At 42.5% G+C, this 22,164-nt stretch overlaps 1 protein-coding gene across 1 annotated transcript in view; it reads left to right on the forward strand.

Annotated features, from left to right (window-relative positions):
* The first annotated feature begins 10,024 nt into the window (after positions 1 to 10,024).
* LOC139570574 (transient receptor potential cation channel subfamily M member 4-like) overlaps positions 10,025 to 22,164 on the forward strand; it is a 70,292-nt gene continuing 58,152 nt past the window's right edge. Inside the window, exons 1-3 of the mRNA XM_071392540.1 lie at positions 10,025 to 10,246; positions 12,834 to 12,895; positions 13,132 to 13,309. Coding sequence (XP_071248641.1) covers positions 10,190 to 10,246; positions 12,834 to 12,895; positions 13,132 to 13,309 — 297 coding nt within the window. The 5' untranslated portion in view covers positions 10,025 to 10,189. The remainder of the gene's footprint in view (positions 10,247 to 12,833; positions 12,896 to 13,131; positions 13,310 to 22,164) is intronic.

A 22,164-nucleotide genomic window follows, 5' to 3' on the forward strand; every position in this document is an offset into this window, starting at 1 on the left:
GATTTTCTCCTCGTGACCCCTCTGCGTCTCCTTGGCCAGGGAGACGGTGGCCTCCCTGATTAGCCCGAACCCTAATGATCTACTATCCAGAGCATGTACCGCGAAAGTTCTAACTACAGGAATAATGGGGATCCCTAAACTAAGGGCTAACGCTCTGTCGATAAAATTCCCAGCTGGGCCTGAATCAACGAGCGCCTTATGCTGGGAATGCGGGGAAAACTCAGGGAAACAAACAGGTACAAACAGGTGATCAACAGAGGACTCTGGATGAGTGTGGTGCAAACTCACCTGGGGGGACGCCAGAGGGCCTTGCCTGCTGCCTCGACTCCCAGAGGGACCGACACGGCACCGACCGGCAGTGTGCCCTCTGTGGCCACAGATGGTGCACGTGATGGCCCCTCCTCCAGCCTCCCTACGCGCAGCCCCTCCCAACTCCATGGGCACCGGAGCGGGGGTGCCTGATGATGGAACCGGCAGAGCCCCCTCTGGACGTCCGCGGGTGACCAGCAGGTTATCCAACCGGATGGACAAATCCACCAGTTGGTCAAAGGTGATGGTGGCATCCCTGCAGGCCAGCTCACGTCGGACGTCCTCGCGCAGGCTGCATCGGTAGTGGTCGATGAGGGCCCTGTCGTTCCAGCCTGCTCCGGCGGCCAAGATACGGAATTCCAGGGCGAACTCCTGGGCGCTCCTCATCCCCTGCCTCAAATGGAAGAGCCGTTCCCCTGCCGCTCTACCTTCGGGCGGATGGTCGAAGACGGCCCGGAAGCGGCGGGTGAACTCCTCGAAGTGGTCCAACGCCGCGTATCCTTCCTCCCACACGGCGTTTGCCCACTCCAGAGCTCTCCCCGAGAGGCATGTGTCGAGGGCGGACACTCTCTCCCTTCCCGAGGGAGCTGGGTGAACGGTGGCCAGGTAGATGTCCAGTTGTAAAATAAAAGTGCCCAAACACGGAACAATAGACAAAAAGTATGGCGCGTAACAATACCCACATAACATAAATACAATTTTACACAAAGACATGGAGGGGTTCAGAGGACTGAATACATGCAGTGTGATTAGGGAATGAAAACCAGGTGTGTATGGAACAAGACAAAACAAATGGAAATATGAAAAATGGAGCGGCGATGGCTAGAAAGCCGGTGAAGTCGATCGCCGAACGCTTCGGTGGAAGTCGTGACACCGACGTCCAGAGATTAACCCATCTTTCCCAGTATAATGCCATTTTATAATGATATTTCCCATTGACTGATCGTGGTTTTTTCAGATCCCCTACAATACAGTTTGCAGGTACATCTGAACTCTGATATTATGACATAACAACCATTCCTGGACTTGACTCCAAAACCGAGACACCGATTGACAGTACCAGAAAATATGTTCTATTGATTCTGTTTCCTTGTAGCAGAGTCTGCACAAGGCTGATTGTTCAATGACCCATATGTTGAGCATTCTTTTTGAAGCAAGTATTTGATATAATAGCTTAAATTGAAATGAACGGATTGATGTGTCAATTGTTGTTTTCTACTGTGTGGAGGGCTGGCTGAGGCTTAGAGCTGGGGCAGAATGCTGTCCTTCAGGGGTGCAAAGCAGGCTGGGTGATGGGGACCGGTTGACTGGGTGAGTGACTGTCCTTCTGGGGGGCAGAGCAGGGTCCCTGGGGTGGCCCCATTCCTCCCTGGCCCTTTCCCTGGTGCAGAGAGCTGGCTAGACTGAGTGGCGGTCCCTGGCAGCCATGTAGTGGGTATTATTTGATATATACATCTCATAATAAGACTATGCAATTAGCCCATTAAATGAATTATCTGACTCCATAGGATAAATGGATGCAGTGGCGCCACCTGGAACCCCAGCCCTCACTGGCCCTCCGGAGCTCTCTTATTCAATTCAATAAAGTGCGGATAAAGGGAGGGAGTAACTATAGATAGCCAAATGATGACACAGAGCTCTAAAATGGCCAGTGGAGCAAAAGCTGGACTCTGTAATTGTTTTATTCATATGGAAGTAATTCAAGTTAAGGAAGTATTTGTCATGTAAATACAATTACCATTGATAAAAAAAGTTCAGAGGTCAAAAAGCCAAAAAGAAATTGGAGGGAAGAGGTCCCTCAACCAATAACAGTTGGTTGTATTCATGGAAGTCATATTGGGTTGAAGCTATTGAAGATTTAAGGAATAATTTTTCATGTAAAGTCAATAAAAATTAATTAAAAATAGACAGTCCAAAAATACAAAAGCAATTGCCGTAGATTGTACAGACAAGGTCCCTGAACCAATAACAGTTGATTGTATTCATTAAAGTCATATGGGGTTGAAGTTATTGAAGTTTTAAGCAAGTATTTGACATATAATCAATTGAAATTCATAGAAAATAGCCAAAGTAAAAAAATACAAAGTAATTGCCGTAGATTGTACAGACAAGGTCCATGAACCAATAACGGTTTGTTGGATTCATGCAAGTGATATGGGGTGGAAGCTATTGAAGTTTTAAGCAAGTATTTTTTACAGTTAAATGTAACTAAATGTAATCCAAAATGTAATGTACATAACACCCAAAAGTAATTATTTATCATAAGTGGGCCATAAACAATAACTAGTAATGCATACTCCAAGAAAGGTTAAAATCTCACCTTTCTGCTAAAAATATTTATAATTTGCTGAGGTGTAGTCCCTCCCACCCCCCTCCTGAGTGGCGCAGCGGTCTAAGGCACTGCATCACAGTGTAACTACAGGCCCGGGTTCATTCCCGGACCAACTGGACCAGCGTCGTCCGGGTTAGGGGAGGGTTTGACCGGAGGGGGGCTTTACTTGGCTCATCGTTCCTTAGTGACTCCTTGTGGCGGTCCCGGCTGCTTGTAGGCTGACCCCGGTCACCAGTTGAACGGTGTTTCCTCTTACACATTGGTGCTGCTGGCTTCTGGGTTAGGCTGGCGGGTGTTAAGGAGCGTGGTTAGGCGGGTCATGTTTCGGAGAAAGCATGACTCCACCGTCGCCTTTCCCGAGCCCGTCAGGGAGTTGAAGTGATGAGACAAGACAGAAATTGTGGAGATTTTTTGTTTTATATAATCCTCCGCCCCCATTGCTGTGAACGTCACAGAGCTCTAGCTTGGCTTCCTGAACTCCTTAGGAACTCGCCTTTCATCGCATATTAATGTTGTCCGTCTATGACCAAAAGAAAGAAAGTTTTCATTTAAATTTAATTATTTTAGACGAATGGGTATAAATCTGAATGTGCTAAAGTGATAAAACCATTCTCCTGCTGCGCTACGATGTAAGGATTGCCGGCATGTGCTTTATCAGTGGCTTTGACATAGGGTTCAGCCAGGAGTTTGACAGTCGAAAGCGCGAATGAAGTGGTAGGAGGGACATTCCGGCTTCAAGTGGTTACAGATTTCAAATCCTACATCAAACAGGCTCAGAAAATATTATACTGTGTCCATAGGAACCAGGGCTTTTGCTCAATGCAAGCCATTCCGATCTACGGTATTCACAGTGATTTATACACAAACATGTCAGTCGGAATCGGTACCAGAACCACACAGGTCTCCTAAAAAGGGGACTTGGGTTGTGCCATGGCGGAGATCTTTGTGGGCTATGCTCGGCCTTGTCTCAGGATGGTAAATTGGTGGTTGAAGATATCCCTCTAGTGGTGTGGGGGCTGTGCTTTGGCAAAGTGGGTGGGGTTGTATCCTGCCTGTTTGGCCCTGTCCGGGGGTATCGTCGGACGGGGCCACTGTCTCCCAACCCCTCCTGTCTCAGCCTCCAGTATTTATGCTGCAGTAGATTTTGTGTCGGGGGGCTAGGGTCAGTTCGTTATATCTGGAGTATTTCTCCTGTCTTATCCGGTGTCCTCTGTGAATTTAAGTATGCTCTCTGTAATTCTTTCGTTCTCTCGGAGGACCTGAGCCCTAGGACCATGCCTCAGGACTACCTGGCCTGATGACTCTTTGCTGTCCCCAATCCACCTGGCCGTGCTGCTGCTCCAGTTTCAACTGTTCTGCCTGCGGCTATGGAACCCTGACCTGTTCACCAGACATGCTACCTGTTCCAGACCTGCTGTTTTCAACTCTCTAGAGATAGCAGGAGTGGTAGAGATACTCTGAATGATCGGCTATGAAAAGCCAACTGACATTTACTCCTGAGGTGCTGACCTGTTGCACCCTCGACAAACACGGACTATTATTTGACCCTGCTGGTCATCTATGAACATTTGAACATCTTGGCCATGTTCTGTTATAATCTCCACCCTGCACAGCCAGAAGAGGACTGGCCACCCCTCATAGCCTGGTTCCTCTCTAGGTTTCTTCCTAGGTTCTGGCCTTTCTAGGGAGTTTTTCCTAGCCACCGTGCTTCTACACCGGCATTGCTTGCTGTTTGGGGTTTTAGGCTGGGTTTCTGTACAGCACTGAGATATCAGCTGATGTAAGAAGGGCTTTATAAATACATTTGATTCACATTTAAGAGATTAAATTCATTGAAGAGTCAAAGCCAGGGGTGTCAGAGTCAAGGCCCGCGGGCCACATCCGGCCCGCGAGAAGGTTTTTTACGGCCCCTGGGATGATCTTGATTTATTATTAGAACCGGCCCGCAGACCGCAGCAAGCCGGCAGCCCGCAGATCTTTTACACGCACCAATACTACATTTCCCACAATGCAACGGTGACGCACCGAGCAGTAGGCTGCTTCATTTCAATATTTATTGGCACAGCAGTCGTCAGCATCACAGTAAAATTAACTTTCAGATACCCATCAAAAATGGCAAAACGGAAGGTGGACACTGAGAACCGGGGGTTTCAAACAAGGTGGGAGTCGGAGTATATGTTCACGGAGGTAGCTGGAAAACCTGTGTGTCTTCTGTGTGGAGAAAGTGTGGCGGTACTGAAAGAGTATAATCTGAGACGACATTATGAAACGAAACACGCGGACAAAAACAAGAATATGGACATGGAACAAAGGCTACAAAAGGCAGAGGAATTAAAACGAGGCCTCAAATCTCGACAGGCTCTGTTCAAAAAAGCCAAATCACAAGGCCAGGCTGCTGTCAAGGCCAGTTTTATTTTGGCAGAAGAGATCGCTAAATCAGCCCGGCCATTTACGGAGGGGGATTTCATCAAAAACTGCATGATTAAAGTTTGTGACGAAGTTTGCCCAGAAAAAAGGCAACTCTTTTTAAATGTGAGTCTGAGCAGAAACACCATTGCCGAGAGAGTAGACCAGTTGTCCATCAATCTAAAAGAGCAGCTTGTGAAAAAGGGAAAAGATTTCATTGCATATTCCTTGGCTGTGGATGAGAGCACCGACATTTCTGACATTGCCCAGTTGTCAATTTTCATCCGCGGAGTGGACTCCAGCCTAAGCGTGACAGAGGAGTTTTTGGCTTTACGTCCTATGCATGGCACAACTACGGGGCATGATTTGTATGAAGAGGTGTCAAGATGTGTAAATGAGATGGAGCTGCCTTGGGAAAAACTCGTGGGTTTGACAACCGACGGAGCACCTGCGATGTGTGGACACAGGAGCGGACTGGTGGCGAAGATACGGGAAAAGATGCAAGAGGAAAACGCGACAGGTGAGCTGACAGCTTATCATTGTATCATACACCAGGAAGCGTTGTGCGGTAAAGCCTTGAAAATGGAGCATGTAATGAGCATCATCACGCGCACAGTTAACTTTATCAGAGCCAAAGGTTTGAATCACCGCCAGTTCAAGGCATTTCTGACGGAGTTAGAAACGGAGCATGGTGATTTGCCTTATCACACAGAGGTGCGATGGCTAAGCCAGGGAAAGGTGCTTCAAAGATGTTTCGAGCTTCGTGAGGAGATTTGTCTGTTCTTGGACAGCAAAGGGAAAGACACAACACAACTCCGAGACGAAATGTTTCTGTGTGAAATGGCCATAAGAAAATATTGCTTTATTTATCTGATCATATTGGAATATATTTGTTAGGTTTTCAGTAGGTTCAATTAGGTTCACTAGACTATATGCGTCATTTAAAATTTTTTCAATGAACATTCGAACAGTCCGGCCCTCGGCTTGTAGCTAAATTTTTTATTTGGCCCTCCGTCCATTTGACTTTGACACCCCTGGTCAAAGCAAACAAAATAGCCATTTGTATTCACACAAGTGATATAGGGTTGAAGCTAAGCAAGTATTTTTTTTACATATGAGCTATTTCATTTCAAATAGCCAGTCAAAAATACAAAAGTTATTGCCATAGAATGTACAGTTTAGGTCTATGAGCCAATAACAGTTGGTAGTACACTTGGACGTCATATGGGGTGAAAGCTATTGACGTTTTATGAAAGTGTTTTTAATTTAAAGTCCATTCAATATCATAGAAAATAGCCAAAGTGAAAAAAATACTAAATTCCCTTACATCGTATTGAGGAGATCCCTGGCCTACTAACAATTGTTAATTCATGAAAGTCCTTAGGGGTGGAAGATAAAAATTAAGCAATTATTTTTGACAAAAAATACAAAAGTAAATGCTGTAGCTCGGAGATGGCCGAGACCTCCGCAGTAGAGACAGCAGCGTCAAAAAGGCACCGTCTCACTCGTTCTGAGGCGGTTGTCGATCCTGATTGCCAGCATTAATCAGGGACTCGAGGTCCTCTCCCAGTTCCCGAGAGGCCAGTTCAGCCATGGAGTTAGACAAACCCTGGTGGAAAGCGGTGACCAGGACCTCCGTATTACACCCACTCTCGGAGGCGAGGGTGCAGAACTCAATAGCGAAGTCAGCCACTGGTCTGACCCCTTGGTGGATGTTGAACACTCGGCTTCTCGTCTGCCGACTGGGTGGTCGAAGACTCGTTGCAGCTCGGCAGTGAAGGCTAATGTGGAGCTGCAGGATGGTAGCAGCTGTGTCCACACAGCCGTTGCCCACGCCAGGGCCTCGCTCGAGAGTAGAGAGATGTAGGTGATCATGACCCGATCTGTGTAGAACGAGGAGGACTGTAGCTCGAACACCAGAGGACACCGAGTGAGGAACCCCTTGCATCCTCCCGGGTGGCCGTCATACCGCTCGGGGGCTGAGATCTTGGGTTCCCTGGAGGAACTACAGCAACACCTGTAGCACTGGGCGATGAGACTTGGAAGCTCCTGGGTTGAAGTTGGACTGGGGATGGAGGGAGTAGGTAAGTGCCCGGAGGGTCTCATATTTGTGAGAGTTGTTCTTGCTGTCGCCCCAGCAGTGCTCCTTGATCTGGGTGATCTCTGCTGGGTCCATGTTTTGGCAGAAGCTTGCTGTGACATGGTGAGGTTGGACCCAGGCGCAGAGAAGAGACCAGACCAGAAATCAGTGATTAAGGATAAACATAATACTTTACTGAGAAACAGTGAACAAAAGATCACAGTAACACTGGGAAACCAACAAATACTCAGTCTCAAAACCTCACTCAGGAGACAACCCCACACAGCAAACAATTCAAGCTTCTGCAAAGGAAACCAGAACACACACCTCTTTTAACAGAAATCATAATGAGTAACAGGACACACCTGAGTGTCATTATTGTCTCTAGGACGGTCTCTGCCACCCTCTGGTGACAGGTGGAACTATGACATCAGGAGGGAAGCAGTGAGTGACAGAGAAGGGGAGAGAGAAATGGGGAGGGATGGGGGTATTGTGAGAAACACTAAATTACAATATTGCCTCCCTGTGTAATTGGAGAGATTAAACGATAACCTCCAATAAGATTATTTCCTGCAAGACTGGGTTATACTATGACATGAAAATAATTCTGAAACTGAAATTCATCTCTTTATAATTATTATAAATTCTCTCCTTTGGGATGTATTGAGGGGGAAATCTTGGGGAACTGGTTATGAGGGAGTTTTCTGGGGAGATGTGTGTGAAGGATATTTCAGAAACAAACATGGTAATGTAAATCGTGACTCAGGGGAAATATGGCAGGAAAAATGGGATGATAAAGAAAGAGAGAGAGAGAGAGAGAGGAGATTTGAGTTATTTTGGGCCGTTGGGTTTCCTGCAGGTGAAGAAATTAAACAATGCTTTTGGGAACAATCGCTCCACTGCGAACGAGCGGGGGGAGTGGAGGAGTAGGAAAGGGAGGAGGGAAGTGTACAAGAAGAGGAGTGATCATAGCACAAACACATAAACAAAATATTATCTAATATAAACATTTATGATGTTGACTTGGCTACTTTATAAGAAGTGTTTATATTTAAAGTGTAGCTATTACTAAATGTACAATAACACTGTCAAAAGTATTGATTTATTATAGGAGGAGAAGTTGGCTTGTGAGTATAGTAACCCTTGGACACCTCCCCTCACCCCATCTCTCCAGCTTATAAAAGAAGAGAGAAGGAGAAGAATATAACAAAAATAATTTAATTAATGATTTACCTAAAAAGGCATAACACGATTTTCAGTTTTCTTAGTGGTGAGTTTTTATTAATTTATACACTTGTATTAATTAATTTAAAGCCTGTTGCATTTGTATGTATAAATATGAGGGTGAATCAGTACTAAAAAACCTTTTTAAAATATTAGTTTTATATCCCCTCCCATGAGAAATTATAAATGTATGAAAATATAAAACATTTATTCCATGTTATTCCAGTGATAGCATGGATAATCATATCACGAAAGTTGCAATATATGACTCTATATTGGTATGCTATGTATGCAGTGTAATATTACAGTATATAATGCAATGTTATCGTCATTTCTATGTAATAATCATATCATCTTCCTTATAGGCCACCGCAGTATTGAGATGGCTATACTGCTGCTTTTGACTGTGCCTCTGACTGTAGCCTTACCTTTCAGATCAACACACAGGTGACTTATTGATCCCTTATAGACTGCATCTATGACCATACCCCTCAGACTTAACACGGGCAGAGCTACACTTTTTTTAAAAAGAGCGGGATAGGGTTATACTAAGAAACGTTTTCATCTGAAGAACCCTTTTTGGAAGAGAAGGGTCTTTTGTAAGGCAAAGAGTTCTACCTAAAACCTTTTTCATTCTTTGATTGTTTGGAAGGCAAGAAGGATACCTTGGAAGGCAAGAAGAGTTCTACAAAGAACCCCTCTGAATCTGAATAAGCTTTTTTTACTGTATATTTTCTTCTTTCTTTTAAATAGAGCCTGCGCATTAGTGTTTACTGCAGTGTTTATTCTTTAACTTCAGGAGTTTGTATAATCTGATACGTTTGAAAAGATATGTTTGAGAATGTTTTAAACTGTACCTATAATATTTGCGCATATATTAAAGTAACTTGTTAAATCCACTCAATCAGTGTAGATGAAGGGGAGAAGGCAGTCATTCTGAATGCAATTTGTGTGTGACTGATAGTTCCAATTGTTGGATAAGCACATTCTGGCTAAATTCCAATAAGAATTACACATCACTCTGCTAGTGATGGGAAACCGAGGCTTTCTGAAGGCGTTGGTGCTTTCACCAAATTATACTGAAAAACGGTTCATTACTTTGCGCTTCATTATCTGTTCACAATGCACATTAGGGACCTCTGCCAGCCAGCAATACTTTTTTTTATCCACTGTTTTTATCAGAACTCCGTGGCGCAGTGGTAAGTCGTTGGCTTCAGTAGCCTATAGCCTTCAGTAGCCTTCAGTAGCACCTGTGTAATGATCATGCTGTTTAATCAGCTTCTTGATATGCCACACCTGTCAAGTGGATGGATTGTCTTGGCAACAGAGAAATGCTCACCAACAGGAATGTAAAAAAAAAAGTGTGCACAACATTTTAGAGAAGTAAGCTTTTTGTGTATATGGAACATTTCTAGGATATTTTATTTCAGCTCAATAAACATGGGACCAACACTTTACATGTTGCATTTCTATTTTTGTTTGTGTTATTATGAAATATTAAAGGTGGATCGTTTGGAGCATATTCAACGTTATTAGCCGCATTATTCAGTCCTGCCATGCCTCAATTGTCTGTCTAGACTGGACTTGTTATTCATACGCTGCATTGGTCTTACCCCATTTTCGCAATAAACTTTTTTCAGATTTCCTTCTATATACCCTTTCATGATTCTAACCACACCTACCTAGCAGACGTGTCGCGGAATGTAACCACAACGAAACTGGATTTTCATACTCAATTCTGAACGCTCACCGTATGACCACTAATTTAGAAAAGGTTAAGTCCAATGGATAACCTATCTGTTCATAGTTTTTCGTGAATAAAACGATAGGTATTTGAGATGAGCGATGCGGAAGGAGAAGGCGGCGGCGAAATGTCAAAGACCGAGAAAGATCAGGTGGGAATGCTTTAAAACAAGTGTGAGAAATTGTATTCCGTTGTAACCTAAAGTTGACTGTACTATACAGTATTGATTTACCGCATGTGGGGCTATTTATTATGTGGGGGCTAGACTACGATTGAAATAGGCTGAGCGTACCGTGGCTCTTTGAATGCGTAGGTGGCGCGGCAGCAACGCGCTTTCAACACGGCTGCAATCAACATTTTGAAACGTGTCTATCGGGTAGCCTAGCTATGCACTACTGCAGAATGTGGGATAACAACATAGTTATGGTATTATTCGTTTGTAAAAAAAAAAAATGTTGGCTATTCTTCCTGGTATCACATTATTTTACAATTGATCAATTGTAAATCTGAGTGTTTTTTTCGCATTGTGATTTTCCACACACTTTCACTATGTTCCGAGCATCGCCAAAAGTATGCTGCATGAACATGAGTTTTTAAATACACAGCAAATTCCCCTGTGTTAAATCAACACAGTGTTACATCTACCACTGGTCTGATTTAACACCGGTCCAGTGTATTGGGGTACACACTTTTCAGTGTTAAATTAACACACTGCTTAGTGTAAAGCCTTATTTACATATTTCCTAGTGCCTTGCCTTTCAAGCATAGCAGCTTGAAGTAGCACTGCAGCACCCGCTGATAAATCACAATTTAAAAAAAATATATAAATAAAAGTTCCACCGCACCAAATTAGTGCACTAGGCCTGTATTACTCCTGAATGAGCTGAGAAAAATACTCATCAGCAGAGAGGGGAGAAAAATACACATTTTCCATTTCAGTCCTGTGGCCTTCACCAAGTGAGATCCTAAGAGGATATTATTAGATGTATATTCTTCAACACAATACAACACATATTTTATAAAGGGCCTAGCTTTACCCTAATACAGTGGCCTGAACTCATGGTTTTACAGGTAACAGCAGGACTGCAAGCATGCTTGCAAAGTGATGTGTCATTTCTATTGGAATTCAGCAAGAGTGGGGATATCCAACATCTTGAATTTTTATTCACCCACAATATGAGACTACCTAAACCAAGGGGGGGAAGTACGGCCCGCCGGGCACTTCAAGCCGGCCCGCGAGACAAAATAAAAAAACTTTTTTAGTTGTTTTTTTATTGTCCTTTTTTTCTCTCCAATTTCGTGGTATCCAATTGGTAGTTACAGTCTTGTCCCATCGCAGCAACTTGCGTATGGACGCAGGAGAGGCGAGGGTCGAGAGCCTTGCGTCCTCCGAAACATGACCCAGCCAAGCCGCACTGCTTCTAGACACAATGCCCGCTTATAACCCAGAAGCCAGCCGCAGCAATGTGTCGGAGGAAACACCTGGCAGCCTTGTCAGCGTGCATGCGCCCGTCCTGCCAAACCCTCTCCTAACCCAGATGACGCTGGGCCAATTGTGCGCTGCCTCATAGGTCTCCCAGTCTCAGCCAGCTGTGACACAGCCTGGGATCAAACCCGGTCTGTAGTGACACCTCAAGGACTGCATTGCAGTGCCTTAAATCGCTACGCCACTCAAGAGGCACCTGCAAACAGATTTAAAAAAACTATTGGTTTTCAAAAAATGCAACCCTCTGTTGAATTTCAAAATCCCGTTTTGGCTCTCGAGCTAAAAGTCTGCCCACCCCTGACCTAAACCGTCTAAACTGGAACAACCATTTCAGTAACGGTGCAATAAATCGGATTGAATTAGTTTAACAAATTGTATGTTATTTAAATTTGATTAGCACAAGATTAATTAATTAATGTACATGCAAAAACATAGATATTAAAACAAACAATTCTAAAAATCAACCTGCAATAGAGCATGCTGGGAAATATGATAATGATGGGTGTGGTTTTTAATACATGAATCAACACAATAAATGTGACACTGAAGATCAACACTAGGTAAGACTGGCCTATTTGCTATGTAGGATTAATAATATGGCAAATTGGTGGCAAACCGGTGGCAGAGTTACTTGAAAATTATGCCATTGTTGATTAGATGCTTTTTTCATTAACTATTTTCTCTTGAATAATATGGTCTATCCACTAGAAACTCATGACATGGACAATATGGACACAGATGTACATTTTAAGAAAAAAAGGAATATATATATATATATATTTATATTATTGAAGTATAAATTATCACATTTTCAATTGATTACCTGTTAATTACTGAAATTACAGAAAATTCAGGTAACTTTGGTAAATTACTGGTAGTTAGGCACTTTTTTCAAAGCACCAATTACTTTCAACCTTTGGGGGCATCGGTGAGGTTTCAAGGTGTCCCAGAAAAAGCTGGAGAAAAACTAGCAAACAGAAAACAGCAGCAAAATCAATATTTTTCACATGTAATGCATGAGCACAGTTTGACAGGGTTGAAATATAAAAAACTGTGTCATATTTTGGAATTAATATTACAGGAGGCCTAACAGTTAGGCCCACTCTTAATTTAGTGAGGCACCCTGAAAGTGTCAGGGTGGAAACAACACCTGCAATAACACACCAAATCATATGTATTTTGCTTCTTGAATCAATCAAATATCATCAATCTTGATGGTTATAAACTAACCTTCTCTTAATTATAATTTCAGAGCTGGATACCCAAAATTATCAAGAAACGAGTGTGCACAACTTTCGTAGAGGATTCTTTCAGGTAAAGTCTAATCGCATTCCCAGTTTCCCACATTCTCTACCCTTGTTTTATTAACATTTCAATTTTTTCACCTATCGCTCAAAATAATGCAAGCTCAGGAGGCCAATAACTGTGTAAAGCTTGAATATAGTAATGATGAATACAATTAGGATTGTTATTCTTATAATGTAAATGATCAAAGTAATGATGAATCTTTTCCGATGCTGCTGCTGATTGTCCCATTTCCTCTCCCTTAGTAATGGCAGGCTGTGTCAGTGTGGGGGTACGCGGGACACCCATGAGTCAGTGGCTCTGGGGGACTATTTCAGCACAGCCATCGTCAGCCACTGGAACAGCTCCCAGCATTCCTCCGAGTACCCCACCGACGCCTTCGGAGAGCTGGAGTTCGCCGGCGCCAGCAAGAGACAAAGCAAAGTAGGTGTCTGTCTTTCTGTCTATCTGTATGCTTCTCCCTCTCCCTACAGTGGTTCCTCCTTTAAAAGTTGCGAGCTTACACCGCTGGACTTAGAGGTACCCAGCGTCACGGCTTCATTGCCCTCGGACCACCGCAAGGGGGAGTTTTAAAGCACTCATTATGCATTTGGGTCCCAAGGTTTTTATATGACCAATCATACCGAGTGGTTCCAATGACGAATTTGACGCGAGCCACCCATCCCTGGTGACTTTCTTCAGCAAAGATGGCTGACAAAACATTATGGTGGAAGCAAATTTAAGTAATTATAACGTCATAACGAGTCAAGCAAAAAATGTACAATTGAGAGGAATATGTTAGTTAATGTAGAGACAAATGATTGTGCATATTTGTTTGTCATAAAGTTAATTTATGAAAATCGCTATTTAGGACGTTTTTTTTCAGTCATATCCAATACCAGGTGTATCAAACCTCATTCTTTGAATGATGCTGTGTCTGCATGTATGTATTACAATTATACACTTCAACAGTGTTTACCACTCCTGCTCCTGGGACATCAATGATTACACATTGTAACTATGCTAGAACTAGAACCCTTGGTTTAAATAAAGGCTGATTTGTAATTCATATATATATAGAATAAAAAACAGCCCATCCTGCCAGCATGCCCACAAGCGAAGAATGACGCGTGGAAGAGAGCGAGGAACGAGATGGGAGTTTTTTGCTCTGAGACTGGCATAATAATGTAATGAAACGAGCAGGGAGCAGGTTTTGAACCCTCAAAATTTTGGCCCGAAGTCCAGCACGCTATCGACTGTGCCCAAATGTCTTAATTGGGGTTGGGGCCGATTGTGGCTAAAAACACTTTATCAATTGTAATCTTTATCATGTGGAAAGGGGGGAAAGTATTATTCGTTTTTCACAAGCGTAGTAGCAGGATGGGCTATTAGCTGAACAATAGACTATTCAACCTTTACTAAAGAATTGTCTAATAGCCGAGCTAGTTGTGAACCCCCCTGTCCAACTTGAGCTAGGTGTGAAATCTCTCCCCCCTCCTCTCCCAACTAATCATTTTTATCTATCGTTCCACATCTACAGTGGCTTCCCGAAAGTATTCACCCCCCTTGGCATTTTTCCTATTTTGTTACCTTACAACCTGGATTTAAAATAGATTTTTTGGGGGGTTTGCATCATTTGATTTACCCAACACTTTCAAGATGCAAATATATTTTTTTATTGTTAAACAAGCAAGAAATAAGACAAAAACTGAAAACTATTCACCCCCCAGTCAATACTTTGTAGAGCCACCTTTTGCAGCAATTACAGCTGCAAGTCTCTTTGGGTATGTCTCTATAAGCTTGGCACATCTAGCCACTGGGATTTTTGCCATTCTTCAAGGCAAAACTGCTCCAGCTCCTTCAAGTTGGATGGGTTCCACTGGTGTACAGCAATCTTTAAGTCATACCACAGATTCTCAATTGGATTGAGGTCTGGTCTTTGACTAGGCCATTCCAAGACATTTAAATGTTTCCCAATAAACATCACAAGTGTTGCTTTAGCAGTATGCTTAGGATCATTGTCCTGCTCGAAGGTGAACCTCGGTCCCAGTCTCAAATCTCTGGAAGACTGAAACAGGTTTCCCTCAAGAATTTCCCTGTATTTAGCACCATCCATCATTCCTTCAATTCTGACCAGTTTCCCAGTCGCTGCCAATGAAAAACATCCCCACAGCATGATGCTGCCACCGCCATGCTTCTCGGGGTGATGAGAGGTGTTGGGTTTGCGCCAGACATAGCGTTTATCTTGATGGCCAAAAAGCTCAATTTTAGTCTCATCTGACCAGAGGACCTTCTTCCATGTGTTTGGGGTCTCCCACATGCCATTTGGCGAACACTTTAAGCAATGGCTTTTTCCTGGCCACTCTTCTGTAAAGCCCAGCTCTGTGGAGTGTACGGCTAAAGTGGTCCTATGGACAAATACTCCAATCTCCGCTGTGGAGCTTTGCAGCTCCTTCAGGGTTATCTCTGGTCTCTTTGTTGCCTCTCTGATTAATGCCCTCCTTGCCTGGTCTGTGAGTTTTGGTGGGCGGCCCTCTCTTGGCAGGTTTGTTGTGGTGACATATTCTTTCCATTTTTTTATAATATATTTCATAGCAAAGGGGGTGAATACATATGCACGCACCACTTTTTCGTTAGAATTTTTTTCAAAGAAGTACATTTTTTCATTTCACTTCACCAATTTGGACTATTTTGTGTATGTCTATTACATGAAATCCAAATAAAAATCCATTTAAATTACAGGTTGTAATGCAACAAAATAGGAAAAACAACAAGAGGGATGAATACTTTTGCAAGGCAATGTACCTACACGTATCTACCTACACACAGTTAGTGTTCTGAAAAAACATACATATATATTTATTTGTCATGGCTCCCGAGTGGCGCAGCAGTCTAAGACACTGCATCTCGGTGCAAGAGGCGTCACTACAGTCCCTTGTTCGAATTCAGGCTGTATCACATATGACCATGATTGGGAGTGCCATAGGGCGGCGCACAATTGGCCCAGCGTCATCCGGGTTTGGTCGGAGTAGGCCGCCATTTGTAAATAAGAATTTGTTCTTACCTGACTTGCCTAGTTAAATATAAAATTACTTAACTGGATGAGGTAGGCTATGAGGCTTGACAGCCTAATAGAAGTAGGATTTATTTTATTATCCCTACTTACAATTGCAACTGGTCAGAAATGTAGCATCTTACATAAAACAATAATTTAAAGAAAAAAAGTATGCACGTTCGAACTAAAACAATGTACCTAATAATGAAAAGCGCACATTTGTAAATCCCAAACTCTAAAAGTAATTGGAAAGTTAGATACAAATTATGTATGACACAATAAAGAATGTAAACAAGATGTAAACAAGATGCTATGTTTTTATTTACAGTAGTGATGGACAACTGGTGGCATTTTGAAAACAGGTTTTCAAACACTTGTTTTTCACAACTGTAGCAGGTGTAGCCCATCATGCAAATGTTTCCTATTAGCAGGACAATAGACTTTTTATATCCCGGCTACTGTTGTGAAAATCCCTCAACTTGCAATGTATTCGATGCTTAAGCACCCTAAAGTGTTACATTTCTAACTCAAAACAGCAGTGCAGATTTTCTTCATCAAAATCTTTATGCTTTCGTGAATAAAATAAAATAATGAGAAAAAATGCATTCAAATGGGGATGTTTATATAAACTTCATTTTAGTCGCACTTCCACCCAGCTCCACGACCACAGTTAAAACCTTGCTGAGATGAATGTATTTGTTGCATTGTTGTGTCGTCAATTTCTCTTGCCAAAACATCTTGATGGCCTTGACTAGTTCATCTTTGCTTGTCGGCTTGGCAGAGTGTTACAGATGAATGTTTTCAGTTGATGCCAAACAAGTTCGATCGGGTTTAAATCAGGAGACCTACATGTAGAGATTAAAAATATATTTTTAAACATACTGTAGGCCTACCGAAGGTTTTGTAGGTATTTTACTTATTTGTATTTAACCTTTATTTTACTACATAAAGGTCTACTTACTCTGCTGGCGTCTTGACCCAGTTTATGCCCTCATTTATGCCCTCATCATGCCCTCATAGCCAGCAGCATACCACCCTGCATACCACTGCTGGCTTGCTTCTGAAGCTAAGCAGGGTTGGTCCTGGTCAGTCCCTGGATGGGAGACATTTACATTTTACATTTTAGTCATTTAGCAGACGCTCTTATCCAGAGCGACTTACAGTAGAGTGCATACATTTTATTACATTTATTTTATTTTATTTTTTTTTACATACTGAGACAAGGATATCCCTACCGGCCAAACCCTCCCTACCGGCCAAACCCTCCCTAACCCGGACGACGCTATGCCAATTGTGCGTCGCCCCACGGATCTCCCGGTTGCGGCCGGCTGCGACAGAGCCTGGGCGCGAACCCAGCCCAGCCTGGGCGCGAACCCAGAGACTCTGGTGGCGCAGCTAGCACTGCGATGCAGTGCCCTAGACCACTGCGCCACCCGGGAGATTTTTCCACCTGAGATTGCTTCTACCAACCTTAGGCCAGACATGGTACTCTGGTCCCCTTCACGAAAGGCTGTGTACATCATAGAGCTCACAGTCCCGTGGGAAAACTCTGTTGAAGAGGCCTACGAGCGTAAGAAACTGCGTTACACAGAGTTGGCAACAGACGCAACTCAGCGTGGCTGGAATGCAAAAGTCTGGCCAGTTGAAGTGGGATGCAGAGGATTCGTGGCTTCTTCCACCATCAGGTTGCTGAAAGAACTTGGAATCCATGGACAGGCTCTGCGGCAGACCGTCAGAGCAGTTTCTCAAGCAGCTGAAAGAGGCAGCCAGTGGATCTGGATCAAACGGAAGGACCCTTGCTGGGCTATAACTTCATGACCCCCCCCACCCCCACCTGAGAACCCAATTCAGATCCCTCCAACTTGAGGAGGGCATATGAGGTATGTGGTCAGCTGCAGGGCTGGCTCAGGGAAGAGGACGCCCCTGCCTTGCATAGTCCCGTGGGAAATCTTAATTGGGCATGGGACACAAGCTAAGGCTTGATCACCCTTTAGCTGGCCAGGAGGAGACCAGGTGCTGCTGGAAGTGGTGTTGGAGGGCCAGTAGGAGGCACTCTTTCCTCTGGTCTAAACAAAGATCCCAATGCCCCAGGGCAGTGATTGGGGACACTGCTCTGTGTAGGGTGCCGTCTTTCGGATGGGACGTTAAACGGGTGTCCTGACTCTCTGAGGTCATTAAAGATCCCATGGCACTTATCGTAAGAGTAGGGGTGTTAACCCCGGTGTCCTGGCTAAATTCCCAATCTGGCCCTCAACCATCACGGTCACCTAATAATCCCCAGTTTACAATTGGCTCTTTCATCCCCCTCCTCTCCCCTGTAACTATTCCCCAGGTCGTTGCTGCAAATGAGAACGTGTTCTCAGTCAACTTACCTGGTAAAATAACGGTAAAATAAAATAAAATAAAAATTTACAATGCAAACCCTTGCGGCAGTGTGTTTTGGGTCATTGTCTGCATTTGGAGATGAAAAAAATACATTTAGGTACAATAATAGAAATATACATGTAAATAGGCCTAAACGTAACAAAATATTGCTATAATCCGACCTTGAAATAAACTATGTGTACCCAGAAACACCTCTCTGACAGGGTCCAGCATATCTCTGATTTCTTCATCGTTTTCAACAAGCCAGCTTCTTTCTATGGTGCTATCCGTTCCAGGGTTAGGACTGTAAGCACCAGAGGACTTGAAAATGAACCGAAGCTGAGAGGATCACCAAAACTAAAGGTATTTTTGTTTCAGAGCATTTCATCTAAAAAAAGAAGGTATATAGCCTATCAATGTGTAGGCATACTGTGTATAATAATTGTTTACTTAAAACGCGAATGTGTTTTTGCAGAGCTTACAACCATGCCGACAACCATCCGTGGAGATCAGTGGACAAAGGGCTGGAAAAAACGCATGGTTGCCAAGAAAGCGGTTAGGGCTAGGGTCCTTTTTTCAGAATTTCCGCCTGACTGACGTGCCCAAAGTAAACTGCCTATTACTCAGGCCCAGAAGCCAGGATATGCATATAATTGGTACCATTGGATAGAAAGCACTTTGAAGTTTGTAGAAATGTTAAAATAATATATCAGACTATAACACAATTTATATGGTAGGAGAAAAACCAACCAGAAGTGTTTTTTTGTTGTTGAGATCCCGTGCTCTTACAATGGAAAGCTATGGGTCCTATGCAATTCCAGCTCCCATATTGCAATTCCTATGGCTTCCACTAGATGTCAACAGTCTTTGTTCAAAGTTTCAGGCTTGTTTCTTCCAAAACGAGGAAGAATTTTGAGTTTTGGTACTAGGAGTCACAGTTGGAAATCAGTGTCTGGATTCGTGACGAAGAGGACGCACACTTGCTAATCTTACCTTTCTATTGAACATACTTCTTTCCAGATGAAATATTATAGTTGAACCACATTTTAGGGAACCTGAGATTAAATAGAAACGTAGTTTGGCTTAGCAAAGTTTAGCGATAGCTTTATGGATTCGTTTGTCTGCATGTAGAACTCAAATCGATGGCGTCAACTAAACTGACGTTTTGCGAACAAAATGACCATGCATGTTGTAGCTGGTACCCTTTGGATTGCAAATCAGAGGAAGATTTTCAAAAAGTAAATGATTATTTAATCGCTATTTGTGATTTTATGAAGCCTGTGCTGGTTGAAAAATATGATGATGTGGGGCGCTGTCCTCAAACAATCGCATGGCATGCTTTCGCTGTAAAGCATATTGTAAATCGGACAATGCAGTTAGATTAACAAGAATTTAATCTTTTAAATAATATAAGACACTTGTATGTACCTAGATGTTTAATATCCATAATTTTAAAGATTATTTATTTGAATTGCGCGCCCTCCAATTTCACCAGAAATTGTCGACAGGTGTCCCGCTGACAAGACGCCTAGCCCTAAGATTAAGCTAGATTCTTAAAATGTGTACGCCTCATTTGTGTGTTGGAGTCACTTCTAATTCTTAATTGATCTACCGTTTCTATCACAGGCCACTGTAATCTATAGGGGCTCAGGGCGGTATCATTCTGCTCATCTGATGAAGGTGCTCATGGGCGAGGAATGAGATGGAGTCACAATCCATGCCAGGCACACTTGTGAGCTCTGGAACTCCACCTCTGACAGGCAGAGTCAACATACGTGGCGGGTTTGTCAGGTCATCGGTTCACCCTGACATTTCCATTCCTCTTCTGACAACAGAACTTGACCAACTGCTCACCAGGCACAGCATGGGCCGCCCGGACCGTTATGCTGTTCTTGTTATGCTGTTCTGCTATTCCAAGGATGTGTAACTGAAGAATATAGATTAAAAATACTCTTTCAAAATGCTGATGTTTATTTAGTTATGGATCCATAAGAAATTATTTTGTCAAATATTCCATGATATTCTTAAGATATGTGTTGAAGCTAGTGATGTCTGCTAAAAAATAATTCTAAAAAAACAAACTGGCTATATTTACAAATAGTGAGAATGTCTCACCCCATGTTCAAGAATTGCCTTTTTCTCGCTCACTCTAGGTTAAATAAAAACAAAATCTCCAAAATATCGATACTTTTTAAACAAAGTGATTATTATGAATTCCTTTAGAATTATATAATAGTCTCTTATCTAATGGAAAATGCCCCTGAGATATTAGTTTAGAGTCCTCCAATCCTCTAAATGTAATTATCGGCGGAGAGTTACATCATTGAAAAAATATTTTTAGATATACTGTAGGCCTACCATAGGCGAAATGAGTCTCACTAGTGTTGAGTAATGTTCTGTTAAAAATGGTGTAGGTCTTATTTATTTAAAGAGCAAATTGAAGTTAGAAGCAAAACTGTTTTTTGAGTTTTTTTATTTTCACTTAATCTCTATTTGGGTATTGGTTAGACAAGAATTAGAAAATTCAGGTGCAGAAATGTTATGCTCTTAGTGCAAACTTTATTTAACTAGGCAAGTCAATTCTTATTTACAAGGACAGCCTACTCCTTCCTCCCTGTCGGGCAATTGAACCCCGGTCACGCACGTGCCCTGTGGGGATTCTTCAGCTAAATAGCCCAGTACTGTACTGCCGACCGTCACGTTGTACAGCGCCATATTTTCCGTTCCATCCTAATGGAAACCCAGAGGGTTTTTAGTTTTTCTTGGAATAGAAAAAACATATTAATCAAATTAATTAAGCAAGTACCAGTCAAAAGTTTGGACACACCTACTCATTCCAAGATTTTTCTTTATTTTTACTATTTTCTACATTGCAGAATAATAGTGAAGACATAACAACTATGAAATAATACATATGGAACCAGTTCCACTGGATATCATAAGGTGAATGCACCAATTTGTAAGTCGCTCTGGATAAGAGCGTCTGCTAAATTACTTAAATGTAAATGTAAATGTTAAAAACAAAATCTTATTTACAAGGACAGCCTACTCCTTCCTCCCTATCGGGGATTTGAATCCCGGTCTCCCGCGTGCCCCGCATTCTGTAGTACAGACATGGCCTGCTCTCCCTTATGTAAGGAATCACTTTCCCATGTTTACTACAGTATGTATTGTAGACTGCACAGAAGCCTAATAAACAAATAAACACATTTTGTTAATAATATAATGATAAAAATACTCTTTCAAAATGCATATGTTGATTTAGTTATGGATCCATAATGAATTACTATGGAATAAATATCACTGATTTACAGAAATATTGGAACAAAGTTGTCTAATGAAGGCAAACAATTTAGAATCCTCCAATCCTGTAGCCTGCTCCTGACCGTCACGTTGTACAGCGCCATATTTTCCATTCCATGAGGGTTTCGTTTTTTGTTCTTCTCTGAATAGAAACACCATAATATTAATAAAATTAATTAAGACAAATTTCTTAAAATCAATCCCATATACTATGTTATTACAAAAAGGTTTTAAATTCCCTGATAACGCCAATGCAGAAGACTATCAAATGCTTCTCAAAGATGTCCTCTGGTGGTCAAACTAGCAATAAGTTGCATTAACAGAAAAAATGTCTGACATAGATAACGTGCCACAGAATGCTGCAGCAGCCCCAGGGTGTGCCGCAGTATGACACAGCTTTTAAAGGAGGAACCACTGTAGATCTATATGCTTTCTCTCACTATGTATGTACTTGTCTGACTGTTTCTCTCTCTGCTGCTTCCATCTTTCATACTGCTTTCTTTCCCCTGTCAACGTTCATTTTGTTCCTGAATTGATTAATCATCATTACTATGGCTTTCTGGTAATAATGATAGAG

Source organism: Salvelinus alpinus, chromosome 3 (assembly GCF_045679555.1).
Source record: "Salvelinus alpinus chromosome 3, SLU_Salpinus.1, whole genome shotgun sequence".
NCBI lineage: Eukaryota > Metazoa > Chordata > Actinopteri > Salmoniformes > Salmonidae > Salvelinus > Salvelinus alpinus.